A 17,229-nucleotide genomic window follows, 5' to 3' on the forward strand; every position below is an offset into this window, starting at 1 on the left:
AGCAAGGGCTGCTATTCAGAGGATAGTTGCTTTGAGTCGTCGGCAACACCACAGACACCCTTGTAGTCGGCTCATTGCAATACAGTTCACATAAGCGAAATCCTGCCGTTTCTTGCAAACCTCTTTGCCTCTCGGAGGACCAGTGTTTGACGCTTTAACTTTAATTGCAATTTCATACTTATTCTTTTTTGTTTGATTCGTTAACGTTATTTTTTTAGTTTTACAGAATAATATATCCTTGTTTATTTCTACCTCATTTTGGGTCAATATATTTCATTTTTTCACTTTTGCCTGCATTTTCAACCAGCGGTGCATTTTTCGCTTGATTTGCAAGAAGACTATGGTTTATATTTAGGCTACTCCATAAATGAGTTTCAAATGTGTTTCCCAACAAAGCCCAGAAGAAGCTAGTCAAAGCCTAACGATGCACGTGAACATAACGGACAAGCTGCACTTTCATGTGGGGTTTTGAGAGACTAGAAGCAGCCGCACATTCATTGTGACTATGATCGTGAACTCCAAGTACTTCTGTTATTGGGAAACGAGCTCCAGGTCCAGGCACCTCCAAAAGTTCACACCCATGCTTGTGGTGTAAAAACACACTAAACACATCTGTACATTTCTCAAAGAAACTGCAACATGCCCATGTAGTCAAACTACATTTAAACCTCATCTTTGATGACCCTTCTTTCTTGTTCAAGGCTGTTCTTAACACTGCCTCTGATAAAAACTGTTACACCCTGGAGTCCCGTCCTATTAAATCCTCTATTTTTTGTTGTTTAATCATCATCAGAACCCTGAAAAGAACTGAAGCCCAAGGACATTTTTTAATGAGTGTAACTGAAATCTAGGTTTGCGATTATTAACACAAGGCTCTTGAAGCTGTAGAGGTAGTTTAAGGGACACTCTATTAAAAGTACAGCACCACCATCATCTGTATGCAATACTGTGTAAATCTTATTAAAAAGCGGCCTTGACTTGACTGAATTATACAAAGAAAACAATTATGTAGTACAGCTTGGTACAATAAAATAAAATAATTACTGAAAAAAAATACAAATGTTTAAAATTATTTTCATTTAAAAAAAGAGTTGCAAGAAATTGGATGTTGGAAAGAGTCTATAATCTGAAGCATAGTCCTAATTGTGGGTATCTTCACAGTTACATGAGAATATAAAGCATAAGACAGGCTTTGTATGTATCTCCAAAACCTGGGACGAATACTGGACTGTATATGAATACTTTAAAAAACTAAAACAAGCCATCTTAAAGGTGAGAACCGATTTGGGATGAAGCTTTTTTCATTCTTTAGCACCAGTTATTGAAAGAATCAGAATCTCGGGATACAATTACATTTTTACATAATTGTCAGAAACATACTTTTGAAAAGAAGTTTCGTATTGCTCTTACCGGCTCCTATTACCCTCTCAATTCGAATACTAGATGCCTCAATCTCCTTAGCAAAATCTCGGACAGCCTGATTGGGGTCTTCGTAAGTGTGTGGGTGTATGTAAGTCCTGCTCCCAGGCAGCTTCACTGTCAAGAAGATAGAAAAAAATAAAAAGAAAATGTGTCAGTCAGTCTCTCCTGTTCGTTAAGAACCTGTTCATTTAGTCAAGGGAGATACAGCTTCATTTTCAACATCATTAGGTATGTTCTTGGGCAGGCATTAAACTGCAATTTTGTACTGCAAATAGGCATAAGAGAACAAGAGATTTCAACATGATCATTTATCACCATCCCTGCTTAAGTGCTTTGCCCGTGAAGATTTTTTTTTGTCACCAACATTGCAAATGTTCCTGATACTTTGAAGATCCAAATTCATTTTTCTTTCTTAGCGTGTGCATCCAATGAGCATATTTGTTTTTCGTTCAATTATTACTCACGAGCAACACATTTCAAATGGTGGTCTGTTCACTTAACCATATGTGAATGCTTACCTCGACCATGTTGGAATTGCAGTTTTTCCTCATCTGGATCTTGTTTCGCTTTGATGTAGCCACAATGCCTGCAAAGCAAAATATGAAGAAGGTATGCATCTGCTGTAGCCCATATCAGTATTCGCTTATACAGTAGTAATGTTGTGTTCATAGCTTGTTGGATAAGACAAGAACATGGGAGTTATTACAGAGGTGCTCCAGGGTGTTTTGTTTATAAATACACTGCTTTAAAAGTAAGAAAGCTACTGTGATGAAAATGTTAAAAATTGTATATGGGACATTGTGATGGGGTGCCAGCTCGCTCCAATAATTTGTGTTTTGTTATTGTTGTTATTTTTACTGTTTTCATTATGTTTTTGTGATTCTTGTTTTGGATTGGCAGGGAGGGGGTTAAATTCCTTCCTGTAAAATACATGTGAGAATGTGACTATAAAAGGGCAGGTGAAACCCTTTGTGGGAGGAGAGTTTTTAGGTGAGTGTTTGTAACAGAGAGAAGACGTGTGTTAGAGAGAGAGTGAGTGGGTTTTTTGGGGTTTGTTTAAAGCCTGTTTTGTGTTTGTCTTTTTGGTTGGCCATCGTGCCTTTTTATTTGTGTTTTGTTAATTAAAATATTTTGGTTTCACTGCACTTTCTGTCTCTGAGTCTTCCCTCTGCCGCTATCAACCTGTTTTGTATGTTCTTCTGTGCTGTATAAGCTCTTTTATGGTTGTAGTTTTCTTCTGCTTTTACTCCATTAGAATAAATGTAATCAGTCATTTCAACGCTGATGTCTACCCTGCACCAGCAGAGACAGTAAAACATGCCATTGCTTCAATACAGCATGCATTTTTCGGTCTATGTCTTTAAATATAATTAAGGCGAAAAACTAAATTGTGTAAGATTCAAATTATGTGTCAACCACCCTATCGCCTACAATTAAAAACCATGCTCATTTGCTTAAGTGCCCATTTACAGCCCTGCATCTTTTTATATTTTTTACTTTCTAATGAATAAAGGTTATTAATTGGATGTATTTATTTTTTTGCTGTCCGTGCTGTAAAAAACAGTTTAAAAACAAGAACAAATCCACACATGATATGGAAAAAGTCCTGGGAATTATTAGCATGGATATTTAAAACTATTAATTCACACTTGTGTCAAGTGATTCTATTGGTCTGGTGTTTTGTGCTGTTAATTCTACAAGAAATACATTAAGTATTCAATGTACAGTTACAGTATTTGTTCATTGAAAAGCCACATGATGATACCACATCATCACCACCTCCTTTTGTGACCAGTTAATTAAAAATAAAAGTATTATTTAAAAATACATTTGTTCTGTTTCTACATAAAATGGCTTGTTAATGGATCAAAACCTGGTTTGATAAGATAGATTTCTTTTTTTTAAACTACTGCTTCAGAATAAATAATGGGTCACAGAAGACCGTAGATCTTGAATATCAGACAACCTATAGCACCACATTCTAATGAGCATATTTTTACAAGACTGTAGGAAATATGAGGAAGGCAGCAGATCCCCACTGTGAACGGAAGGCGGTTACATAGCGCTTAATACCTCTGAGCTCAAATTCAATTTTAAATTTGAATGTACACTTGAAAATTACATTAAGACATAAGCCAAAAATAAAATATAACATAAATTAATTTTCTTTCTCCAGCCTTTAATACTATTTTTTTTCTCTGTAATCACCCCCATCCAATGTCACAAAATATTATTAAATGTTCCAATGTGCAGAAAAGATGTAGATGTAGACTGAACAGTATAGAACACAGAATTAACTGTTATAAACATATAAGCTATTTGAGCTATAATACACAGCTTATGTATATATATTAACATATGAAATCAATCTACCATAACAGAGATATACAGTGCATAAATGTGTCAGTATTTCTCAATATAGTGACTGAAACCACACTCCATCACCATTTCATAACATATAACTATAATGAATTTAAAATCCATTAAATCCTCACTAGAATCAATGCATTTAGTAAAGCTGTCAGTGAAATAATCATTTTCCATGTTTCCACAAACTTGATCTATATTTTAGCCGCCTTGAGTGAGAATGGATTTTGAGCAGCATGTTTACATCGATTCTAGTTTGGAAGAAAAAACTTTCCCAAACTTGGAATTATGTTGTGACACTGAGCAAAGTTGTGAGAAGGGGGGATGGGCACAGGACTAAGCTAAGCTAAGCTTTTTAAAATTTTTTATTTTGCTCTTGTTACTTTTTACACAGCCGAGTAAGCAAAACATGAGCAGTTGGGAATTGTACATGTCTGTTACATTAAGCAACTGTGGCAGTCGTAAGAATAGAGGTCAGGGTCCACTGCCATAGGCTTTAACTTGTCCCTCATGGTTTATAATCTGAAATCCGTATCAAATGGGGCTAGTTGGGGGGAGGGCATCTGGTTATTTGTTTCCCTCTTCCTTTAGACAGCATGTGTCTGTGATTACTAGCCATCTACCCCTCTCTGGGCCCAGCACGCCCTATTAGGCACAACACATCGCTACAAGGGGTGTCCGATTAGACCATTTGGTAATCGGGAGGCAACAATCAGACCTCAGGTGGGGAGAAATCTCAGAAGACCAAGATTGTGCCTCTTCTGCATCTGCTATGTGCTGCGCTGATGGTACATTTCAGAGATACAATGGGGTCCAGCTCTGATTTACATACAGTGAACAACTGGGGTCTGGAAAGAATATTTAAAGTACTTGTATTAACTACCACAGTGTCAGGTGAGAGAACATATGATTATATGTAATTTAACATTTATTGATTAAACATATTAAAGATGCAAAAAATGTAAAGAGTTGCAGGTTTACTCTTTTGAAATACTGCAAACAGTACAAAACTAAATAAGCAATTTACAGTAACTAATTAGCAACAATCAATCATTTGCTTGCTTATTGTTAGCTATCCACACATAATAGACTGTTGTCTTTCATAAAACAGACTTTAAAGAAAAAATATCTGTAAATAACTTCAAGCTTTGTGAACAGGGCCAATTTCCAGTAACAGTCATTATTGTTGCCTCCTGGCAGTGTCGGAAGATACTGGTTAGGAGGAAAGATTTAATATTGACAAAATGTCTACAAACAGAAGTCCTACACCAACTTTTCAACTTCTACTGATTCCATATCAACGTAATGCCTTGACGTAAGACCTTGTTTTTAGTAGACAGGATTACATTCAGTAGATGACATGCTTGAACCTTTAACAGCACCAAATTCAACCCAGTTAGTGCAAGTAAGAAAGATATTTCTGAGAACCTCATATTGCCATTTTGACATTTTTGTAGCCCACCCCCAATCTCTATACCAACATTCTGACATTGATATTTGAAACTCTACTGCATAACACATGTTCCACCCCTTTCCTTTTTAATTTGCATACTAATACAGTTTTAACCAGCTTTAACTGCAGACACCTGTTTTTCTTTCTGAATTTCAATTTCCACTATCTTGCATTTTATAATGAAAATATAATAAAGACTGGGTTCTGGTCATAATTATAACGCCAATCAGAATTCCAACCCAGAGCTACCAACATATTACAAGAATAAGAGCTTGTTGAGCTAACTTTAACATGTCTTCCTGTCACTTAATTTACAAATAAAACAGTAATTGAACAAACACATATCTGACAGTTATTGTGAAGCTAGCAGTTGCTTACTGCTAGACATTTTCTAATTCATGCATTCTTCCATTCCCCTGGAATCTACCATTGCAGGTTGTTTTTGCAAAATAAGAGGAGCTTTCTTTACAGTATTAATCAATGCAAAGTTCCATCCTTAAGGAATGAAACTAAAGCAAAAGGAGTCAGAGGGCAGGACTAAAAGGAAGTCATCAAACAGCAATAACTAGAGAAATTGCATGTGAGATAGCCACTGCTACAGGTGCTTACAAGTTTAACATGATACACATCTGTTTATAAGGACATTAGGCATCACGCCACGGTACAGAATGTGGAATTTATGTCTTAGTAGCTGATGTGATTGCACATGTCTGTTTTTATAATACAGTCAATGCTGTCACTGTTTCTTGCGTGGTCTAAATAATTGTTGTATCTGATTTAAAATATAACTTGGCAGCTACTGGTAGATATTTGCAGTACATCTTAAATCAAGAGTCAGCTATTTGATGAATTTGCTGATGTTCTTCGGGCTGCTTGGAGTACAACTATGTGACGTTGACACCTTCAAGTCAAGGTAACAACCACCCTCTCTGTAAACCAGTATGCAGGCTATAAATAATAAAGGACAACCACATTAAATCCTTTACAAATTCAGGACCTGGCGATTACGGAACTGCAACATAAATACCATCAAATATGTTTTGTATTTTAAAACAAATCTACAACTATAAAACAGACCAGGCAAGGATATAGAAACATACATCTAATACCTTATATGTGGAGGCAGCAGGATCAGCCCTTGAATAAATGATCAACAAGATTCGTGCTGTTTCTCAAGTATTGTTATGTTATGCCGGTATTTATTTTGAACAGTGATTTTTGGTGATCCAGTTTTCCTCCTGCCAGTGCTAAATGCTCATACAGTGGCATCTGTTATGCTGTTTTTCTTGCCTAGAGCCCTTTTTTGAAATTATCTTTAGTATTTCCCATGCTCTTAATTTTCATTCTACTTTTTGTGCTTTACGTGGTTATTCTCATTTCTCTCTTGATATAAAGCTGAAATTAACCAGTGTCTATAATAGCTCTGTACTGTAGGTAGCACACACAGGGAATAGCACAGTAAAGCGGCTGGTACCATGAAACTACAGGTCACTATTATTTATGTACACAGTAATATAATAAATTGGTTCTTCGTAATCAGCTTTTCATACAGTAACTCTTAGATTTTGATCTGAGGTTAAGAAGACATGCCTATTTACAAGACAGGTTCATTTCTTGGGTGAAATTGGGTTAAATCCTAATTCCATTCAGGTCGCAGAATTCAGGCCTTATTAGGTAAAACCTTAAAGTCTGAACCTTAACCTTAGAACTAGACCTTCTTTACACTTAAAAGATTAGGATGACCGAACAGAGAACATGAGCTGTTGTCTTCTGGTATGTTTGCCATTCAAAGGGTCTTTGATTTATTTTATTATTATTTATTTCTTAGCAGACACCCTTATCCAAGGCGAAATACAATTGTTACAAGATATCACATTATTTTTACATACAATTACCCATTTAAACAGTTGGGTTTTTACTGGAGCAATCTAGGTAAAGTACCTTGCTCAAGGGTACAGCAGCAGTGTCCACCACCTGAGATTGAACCCACGACCCTCCGGTCAAGAGTCCAGAGCCTAACCACTATTCCACACTGCTGCCGTCATTGTATTTGCAGTCTGGAATACAGAAAATCTGGCACCTGCTATCACTATGATAATCAGGTACCTGCTATCAATACTATAAATCTTTCTACCCAATTTACACCAGAAATGTAATTCAGTTTGGGGGCCCAGATAAGCCAATCGTCTTTTAATTTAAATGCCACTATTATTTAAGTAACTCAGTTTAGATTACTCACCTTCACAGATTACGAGAGGCTTCACATCTCATTTGAAACCCTTTGGGTACAGGCACATGTTTTGATAGAATAGAACTGCTGTTGTAATTGTATGAAACTACCAAAAAACAGCTTGCAACAAGGATCAATTAGATGATTGCTCTGAGTAGTTCCTTTCTAGGTTTATACCATTAAAACAACTTTGCCTTTGAAGCAGATTTTAGATCTTTATTTGATGCAAGTGCAAAGGCCTTTGTGTCCAAGGCTTCAATATATATTTCCTATGATTTCCCAGGTCTGCTGAGATCAGAAAAAGTGTTATAGCTGCTCATAAAAAATGAATATCATCTTTTGGCCAACGTGTATTCTTCTATCTCATATCTTTTCATTACCTGTAGGATTTTCTTCCATTTTTAAATCATTCAAATCTATGTTTTAACGCTTTATACATCTGTAATTAACTCTGAACAGTTTAGACATGTACATGGAAATACATGCTGTGTTTTCAACATTCTTGAAATGCATTCAGCTTGAAGTTGTAAAACACAGTATAATAGCAATGTACAACATGTACTGTATGAACAATGAAAATAAAATAGTATGCATATAGTACTACTGCTCATTTGGATTGCTTTTCCTCAGCAGGCTCAAGGCAATCAAGCAGTCAAACAGATGTGTTTCTTTAGCCTAAGTGTGCCTGGTATTGGGGTGTACAGTGGCTTGTGTTATATAGAACTGCACTTGAGCCAGAACCAGTTCTTGAATGTATTGCCTTCTACAATGCACTCGTCTGCTTAACCATTCGACTTTGCATAATAAAAACATAAGAATCACAAGAATTACACTAAAGGGAAAGTGGAAGTGCAATTGTTTTTAAATTAATACATAACACTAAGGGGTAGATGTACTAAAGTGTTGCGGCTATCGCAATAGTCGCAAACCAGTTGAAGCGAGTCGGAAGTCAAGGGTGAAATGTACTAAACATGCGCAATGCTGTTTGTGACTTTTTAGGGAATGATTTGTGGCAGCAGTTTTTCTTTGTAGTTCAGTCTTAGATGAATATGCAACTAGGGGCGTTCCTGCATAAATTCACAAAAAGGATGTGGAGATATTACATGTCAAATATTATAATGAGATGTACTAAAGCTGCCGGCAATTGTGACACTTACAGTTGCATCAATTTGTTAAGAACTTTTGAAATCTGCCAGTGCTCAATGCATTTTTGAGGCGAACACCCAAATACCTATTTTTCCCTAAAACCAGGGTGTGCTTACAAGCCTTGAAAACAAATTTCTATGCCATTTCTGGTTTCCCCAACGTGTTGGGAGCAATAGACTGCACACATGTGCCGCTAACCCCTCCAGCTCATTCTGAACATCTGTATAGGAATAGGAAACACACCTATTCTATTTAAATAGGCAGGAAGGAGATTGAGATGGAGGTTGAAGTTGATACACCCTGAAGTCGAGCAGGATTTATTTATATAGCAACACACTGAACAGCTCATGTGACACTACCAGCAATGGCAGCGCACAGATCACATACAACACAGTGTACGAAAAACTTTGAAGAGGTTGATCATGGCGGATATGTGACGGGCGGATACTTGACAGTTGTATACTTGTACAGCTGTAGGTGTATGTCAGTTGATCCATGTCATGTTTATTATTATATTGATCTTATGAGGTCATGAAACAGCTTTTCTATTTAGATTTTAACCCATGACAATACCTCTATTCATTGTTTTTATCTATATTGTAGCCATGTTCTTTTGTTGTTAAACAGTAAATCTGCAGCAGTATAGATAACACAAGTTCAAAACATACAGCAAGTAAGGAAATCCATCAGGTGGTGCATTGGAAGACTTCAAGTTCTCAGTTTTAGCATCCAGTAGTTTCAAATCTTCATTCATAACTTTACAGCACTCAGTGGTGGAATATTTAAGTTTCTTTTAGTTTGGAATCTTATTTGGTAAGTTTTTTGGATCCTAAATGCTACAAAACCAAAGGAGATCCTGCAGTTACTCCAACAGTCTTTTACCATTAAAAAAAAAAAAAAAAAAAAAGCATCTAGGCAATATATTCATATTCAAGCAACAGTTACATCCTATAACCCATTTCTTAATATTTACTATTATTGCCCACCATAATAAGATTCCTTGGAATACGTAAGTTACTTTAAACAGAATGGCATTCATTATTAATTGAATGTCATATTTTCTCATTTACTAGGATTCAGCTGTTGTACAGTAGAGTCCAAGCCATGGCAGGACTTGATTACTTATTTGCAGTGTAATGTGGTTTTGCTATGCACCAAATTAGAAAACTCAATTGGATATGGTTGATAAGTAGGGGTAGAAAGGGCAACGTCTGCAATATGCAAGTCTGGCTGTCAAGCTGAAAAATTAAAAAATGACTATGAATGAATATCCCATGTAATCTATAAACCAGTTAGAAAGAATGGCACACAGATACATATAACATGTATTTTAATTTACACGTTTTAAATTAGAAACCATGCTTTATTGGTATGATACTGTATAGCTTTAATCCTTTTATTGTTTCATGGAAAAATAAGTTCATTCTGATAATGACATACTGTATACACTTTCGACAGCATCTGAGTTCAGCCTAGTATAAATAAAGAGTGCTGGTGCTGGTTTTATGATGAATTGGGCATGTTTCTGCAAGTATGGATGTGGGCTATTCATCACCTTTGGATGACACATACAACATAATAAGTCGTATCTAGACATCCTTCAAGGCTCTGCCTCAATTGATGGTATTTTACAATGCAGTTTCATACCTAATCCAACACAGCACAAGTCAACACTCAATTAAAAACACATATTTTTAATATGGGAGATGTGTGCAGCTCGCTATGTCACTGTGTAATAAGATAGGCGATGACCCACGATCCCACACAAGCACACCTGAATGTCAGTTACATTCACAAAGGCACTGTTACATGTGTAAATGGAACAATAGGAGTCCTTTATTTCGAATCAAGTCATTTTCATATGATTTTGTATAGGCCCATCCTTTCTTTGATACAGTCCAAGCTTCATAATCCTTTGCTTGCACTAACATGGAGTCCTTCTGTATGGATGGGAGAATGCTTAAGAAGATCAGAAGATTTCGTATCAAATTAGCTGTGCGGCTTACAGCTAATAAGATGGAGTCAGAGCAAAATAATTTCTGTTTTATTTCAAGACTTTAATCAAAACCAATGAGGTTGGAGATTAATGTCACTCAACAGAACCATCTTCATTCCTGTGAAAAAGCTAACAGCAGAATATGTACCCTATTATTATTCACTTAAAATAGTCCTTCAGATGTTGGAAACGCCAAATGTTAATGTAATAAAGACAGAAAACCGACCAATAGATCATAATCACTAATCATTCAAGAACCATTTGGTGGACTACAATAAGTTATGTCATGATGCTTCTGATCATGTATCACAAATAAACGATAATCATACAGATATATAAAATATGGTACATCATGTAAAGAAAGCATTGCAACACAATGAATCGTTGTATCTGGACTTGTGCACATCCATTTTAGCATTTCAGCTCTTAAACATCCATTCTCCAGCAATCAGGTACAGTGCCTGGCTGTGAATTAATCCTGAAGTCTGCTTCTCACACTTGGTGTTGTCTTCTCAGCTGGGTGGACAAGATACCCCATAGCTCTGAAGGGACAAGACCATCAAGTTCAGCCTCATTTACTCCGGCAATCAATGAGGTGACAGGTGTCACAGCTACAGCTATCCCTTTTTTTATAATTGCTCTGACTGGGTTGGCTTTCTGTCAATTTTGTTTTGCAAGCTACACATTTTCTTTTTCATTTTTCTGATCCCTCACAGCATTGCTACAATGGCAGTGGATCTCTGTGCCATTGTAAAGAGTCATCATTATGCTTCCACAATTCTCTTTTTATAGCACCAGAAAAATGGTAGGTCAAATACAGATACAATTACTTGACAATCCCATTAGGGTAGTCCCTTTCTTGATACAGTACAGCATATCAGCTCCATAGACCGCAATGATCAAAGTAAATTGCCTCATTGTTCCCATTATAGCCTGGTTTGAGTTGATATCTCAGTAGGCTATTGGTTAAGGATATGTAAATGGGGTTCATAACTAAATCCTGAATACAAACAGCTGATAAATGTAAAAAAAAGTAAAAAAAAAAAAACAGGCCAATAGTATATATATATAGACACACACACACACACACACACACACACACACACACACACACACACACACACACACACACACACACCATTAGGCATTTTTAAGATGTTTATCCTTCGACCAGTGGGGGAATATTCAGCAAGATAATACATGTAAATTGCCATTAAATGTGTCTATTTTACTCTAAAAATGCTGTTTGCTGCTGAAGCAATTTTTACAATGTAAAATGTTAAACCTAGGCTTATATAACTGAAACTGCATTTGGGGTTGTCTACATACAGTACTTCTACAGTGCAGACAAAAACTGTATCTCTAGAAGGACTGGAATACAAGCAGAAAACAAAAGTGCTCCAAAATTGATCCAGTCTAATCTTCTTCAGCTGTCTTTCCGCTCTGCAGGTCTAATTTTAGACAGCATTCACAATGTCCCAGTTTAAAAGACACCTGCGACAGCGAAGTGCTGTTTTGCTGGTACGTTAACATTTTTCAACATGTTAACTAAGTATAAACAAAATCATTAGCAGTGATACAAACATATTTTAATTGCATTAAAAAAAAAAAAGTGCAATGAATCCTTGCCATCTGCTAAGTGTATCAGGTGCCAGCCACTCTAATTGTATACCCTTTGTACTGCCAACCTGCAGGAAGACGACCAGCCAAATGTATATTACAACAAAACAAAATTACTTTTAACTTTAAAAAAAAAAAAAAAATACAGTGGCACATCTGCCTTTAAAAGGAAATTATGATGGCTAAAGGAAAGCCAAAATAAAGTACTTTATCAAATACGTACAAATGCAATATTGATGAAATTATGCAATAGTATCTTGAAAAGCCTGTAAAGCCAGTATAAGCAAGGGTTAATTAATTTAGTCAACAGTGCTAAGCAACAAAAAGCAGCTTTTAGTTATTTACAGAAATATGCTGATGTCTGCTTTCAAGTTCTGGCTAAAGCTGCATATTGCCGTGTGTCGTTTCCAACCATATGTTTGAAAACAATCATTCCAAATATATGTAGGCACGTTCGGCTGCCCTTTAAGCCAAAAACTGTGGGTCAGAACCCTAAAGCAAACTAATGAACATGCCAAGATGTGAAACCCTTTTTACACTTGCCAGCCAAATCCAAAATAGTTTAGCTTATTAAACTAGCCCATGCTGATAAGCCTTAAACATTTTCCTTTTTTTAGAAATAAAAAACATTCTAGTTTTTCCTTTGTGTCATTTTATGTCTGGTATCAGGTGTGTCAGCTTGAAAGAAAGTTTGGATTTTATACAAACGAATATCACCACCAAAAACACATTCGCTCATGCATGTGGAGAAAGATTTACAAGCTATGTATGTAAGCTTACCCATTACATACTGTACACTGAAAAAAAAAATACTAAATTATGGAGACATTGCCATGTCAAGTCAAAGTTGTCTTCAAAACCGCGAAGATATCTTAAAACTGGTTACTGGCTTGTGACTGCAGCTTCAGCCATGGCTTTCACCCTAGCTTTTGTTGGCTTTTGCCTCAATGTGTAATCTTTGCCAACAGTTTCTACCCTCCAGTGGTATACTGTGCACATTGCTACATTCATAGAGTTTGCAAGTCTAGAGTTCTGTTTTTCTCTTTAGCAACTGTGACAAGCTTGCTCTCATGGTTGTAACGTGGGACGTATACAGTATCAGTGTTTATTGGCCCAGCTGACAGAGCTGAAAGAGGCTCTATATTTTCATATTCATGTTTGTGCAGTATTAGATTTGTGTTTCTGAGTACTGTTGTTTTTGTGAAACCCCTACTAATGAAGTCTGAGGATGTATAATACATTGAAGGTGATTAGTAATAGTTTAGGGCTGGAACTCTGTATTCATCTATAGGCAAAATCCCCACAGAAAATGTGTGTTAATATTGGCACCTACAAACTGCTATACCCTAACCACATGTCTTCAGGGACTGGATTGGGTCCAGCATTTACCAAAACCTTTAGCTACTAAGTTCAGAAGGAAAGAATATGTTAGTAATAAGCTACCAACAACCCAAAAAATCCTGCTGTTATAACCCTAAATATCTCACACTGTAGCTCCACTTGAACCTGCAAATCTTGTTTTTCAAATGACGTTCTGATGTTTTCAGATGACCCGCCTCAATCAAACACAGATGTATCTTTTAAATCTTCTCCATCAAAAAAAGGCCAACAACAATCCCTCACCTTTCTTCACCCTCTTTCTTAATCTCCTTTAAACTCGCCCATGTCCTGTTTTTTTTTTCATTTCTTCTTAATGAAAAATAATGTGTAATTTATGAAGACGCAGCGACTTGCTTGTAAAACCAGGTTCACACCTTTTGCTTATTTGGCACCTATCCAGCACACTCTATTTACCTTTACTCAGCTCATCTCTCTCTTTTTGTGTTCTTTTCCGCTCTAATGAGCTGACACTGTTAATATCGACTGGTTTCGTCCTCATCTGCCTTCTCTATATTCTAACACACACTCTCACTCAAAATATATAATGTACATGGCGGCCCACGTTGATTAGGTTTCTGTGTGATCAATACTGACTCTTGCACTCAGGCTGATAGGCAATCACCTTAAATCAATTTTATAGGTCTTAACTAGAGACCTCAATATTGGGTTTCTTCTGGTGAGGAACAGAACAATCAGTTACTGTTATTCCCAGGGTTTTATTTTAAAAGCTGTCTTGAAAGTATTTGTATTATTGGCACGTCAGCATTGTTATTAGGCTGTTACGGTTTATATATAAAACCCCAACACAGGTTTATATAATTTATGATTGTAGATAACAATTGATTCTTTTTTTTCTAGAACCACTATAACATGCTCTTCAATCTGTTTTACATCTCAATAGATATTTCAAACATTTTATAACCTTCTTCTCATACAATAGTTATATTATTACTACTCTAAAGTTGTCTATATAAATATGAATAGAATATAATTTAATAGATAACTACATCCAGATGTCTATAGTGTTAAAGTGAATTTAAACTGAACCGCAACATATGTTAACTTTAAAGTGGAGTTCGGGGGCAGGAGCTGGAGAAAGAGAAAGAATATTAAAATAATTATTGTGAATGAAACCTTGCCTATCTGACTTCCCTGATTCCAATTTCAACTACTGAACCTGTTTGACTACTCGATCCGGCTTTGACCTTTTTTGTACGACTTCCCGATTTGGCTTTGATCCAGTTCCAGCACGACTATCCGATTTGATTAACGAACCAAGACCGGACCCGACACCGAACATGGATTTACCTACCTTGTCTTCTTCTGAACCCGAAGATTCACTGAACATTTTGATACCTCCTGCGTCATCTTGCTCCTTTGTTGCAGTCCCTGACCCAGAGCTTCCCCAGCCGCGTCGCTCAAAAGGAAACGCCGTCATAACCCCAACCCTGAGCGACTTTTCTTCAAAGACTGGCCGATATCCAAACTGCTCAAAGCCATTTTCTCAAAGACAAGGAAATCAATATTCCAGATACTTCCAGTAGAACTGATCTTTTTCATTTGCTTTGTGAGTCTCTTTCAGCCGAGCCTCTTTTTCCATCTCGCTCTGCCTACTCTCGCTCTATAGCGCTAGTCCCACCTCAAGCTGCTAGCTCTGCTCACGTCATCACTCCAGCCTTAGAGTCGGATCATCAGCCATCTACAGCAGAAGTAGACATGTCAGAAATGCAGTCAAACATATTACAGGATGTCAAACAGTTTATGCAACCTTTTGCAGATGCTTTGTCAGTCATTAACACCCCTCTCGAAGGCATAGGTGGACGTTTCGCTTCAGCAGGAACATCAGCTGCCGCTGCAGCTTATTCTGTATCCGCCCCTTCGTCCTCCTCAAGCATTTCAGTCTCCGCCCCTCCTGCCACTCTTTCCCCTCAATTACGCCGTCAAATAATTGAAGGTAAGGATGTTAATCTCGTTGCCATTCTTACTGCTTCATCAGAATTAACTGATCATAAAGTTGTTGATTGTGGAGATCTATCAGTCACATTAAAATCATGTGATTCCCACCTTCTCAGAAATCTTTCTGCTGGAGAACTTGTTCTCTCCTTCTCTATCTCTCTACAGATAACATTATTATTGATTGGTCTTCCCCAGACAATGATCTCTTCAATCGTATTTTCAGTGGCCTTCGGGCCAATGCATGCAGAGTCTGCACCTCTACCGCTCACTCAACAGCTCTATGCCCAAAAACAGCGGTTGCCCATTTATCCTCCAGCTACCCCTCCCAGATTCAGAAACAAATTTGCAATAACTTTAATAATAACTTTTGTACTCGCCCTCAGTGCAGATTCCTACACTCATGCAGCTACTGTGGGGACACACACTCAACATCTATTTGTCCAGTCATCCCCAAATGACAATCAAAACTAGTGTTAGTTTCTACCACCATCTGTATCCCAGCTCTTGCAAGCGCACTCCAGCACCATCCCGATAAACAATTCGTCGCCTATCTTATTAATGGCCTCCAGTACGGATTTTCTACAGGTATATACATCATCCCATCTATCTCTCATTCATCAAAAAATCTCCTATCAGCTATTTTAGATCCCCAAGTCATCTCGCCGAAGTGGACAAAGGTTTCATGGTTGGCCCCTTCTCCGCTCCACCCTTTCCTTCCTTTAGAATCAATCCCATTGGAATTGCCACCCAGAAAATCTCCGGAAAAAAGCGTTTAATTATCAACCTCTCAGCCCCAAGAGGCAGCTCTACAAGCAGTATCAACGTCCTAATTCCCCAGGAGCAATTCTACCTTCATTACATTACAGTCTTAGATGCCATCAAATTCATAAAAATAGCAGGTCATGGCGCCTGGCTTGCAGAAGCCGACATATCTGATGCATTCAAAGTTATGCCTATTCACCCCTCTCTTTGGAATCTGCTGGCAGGACCAATTCTACTTCGCCACTCAACTCAGCCCAAAGATTTTTGATTCTCTCTCCGAAGCGCTCTGCTGGATTCTTCTTAACTCATATCGGGTCCCCTTCAAGCTCCATCTCCTTGATGATTTTCTCCTCCAGCTCAAGCAATTTCCAGTCTTCGAATGCTATTTTCTTCTCTAGGAGTCCCCCTTTCACAAGATAAAACCATTGGTCCAGTTTCCCGACTCGAGTTTCTTGGAATCACTTTAGATACTGTTAAATTTGAAGCCAGCCTTCCTTCTGAAAAAATAGCCGCATCTGCCATCTCATCATTAAATTTCAAGCAGCAAAATCAATCTCTAAGTGCAAACTTCTATCTCTTCTGGGCAATTTCAATTATGCAATCTGTATGATTCCCCAAGGCAGGACTTTCATTTCTCACCTTCTTGCCCTTTCCTCAACGGCAAAAATCCCAGATTCCCATGTAAAAATCTCATCCAAGACTGACCAGCTTCGTCAAGGACAATTTATTCAATTATCCAACATAAACTCCCATCTCTGCCCTTACACTTCCTTGTCCAGGCTCCTATCTGTCAAAAAACCCTTCAGTCCCCTAGATCTATTGTTTATTGACTGTTCCCATAATGTCATTACAAGACACTGTTTCGCAACTCACCTTTCTTCTCTCATCTCCAAAGCA

At 37.3% G+C, this 17,229-nt stretch overlaps 1 protein-coding gene across 1 annotated transcript in view; it reads right to left on the reverse strand.

Annotated features, from left to right (window-relative positions):
- The window catches only part of LOC117423429 (ephrin type-A receptor 3-like), a 117,179-nt gene that overhangs the window by 26,741 nt on the left and 73,209 nt on the right, over nt 1–17,229 (reverse strand). The window contains exons 9-10 of the mRNA XM_034039209.3: nt 1,941–2,008; nt 1,411–1,536 (exon numbers count right to left, since the gene is read on the reverse strand). Of these exons, the coding sequence (XP_033895100.3) occupies nt 1,411–1,536; nt 1,941–2,008 (194 nt within the window). The remainder of the gene's footprint in view (nt 1–1,410; nt 1,537–1,940; nt 2,009–17,229) is intronic.

The sequence above is a fragment of the Acipenser ruthenus genome, chromosome 17, assembly GCF_902713425.1.
Source record: "Acipenser ruthenus chromosome 17, fAciRut3.2 maternal haplotype, whole genome shotgun sequence".
NCBI classification, from domain to species: domain Eukaryota; kingdom Metazoa; phylum Chordata; class Actinopteri; order Acipenseriformes; family Acipenseridae; genus Acipenser; species Acipenser ruthenus.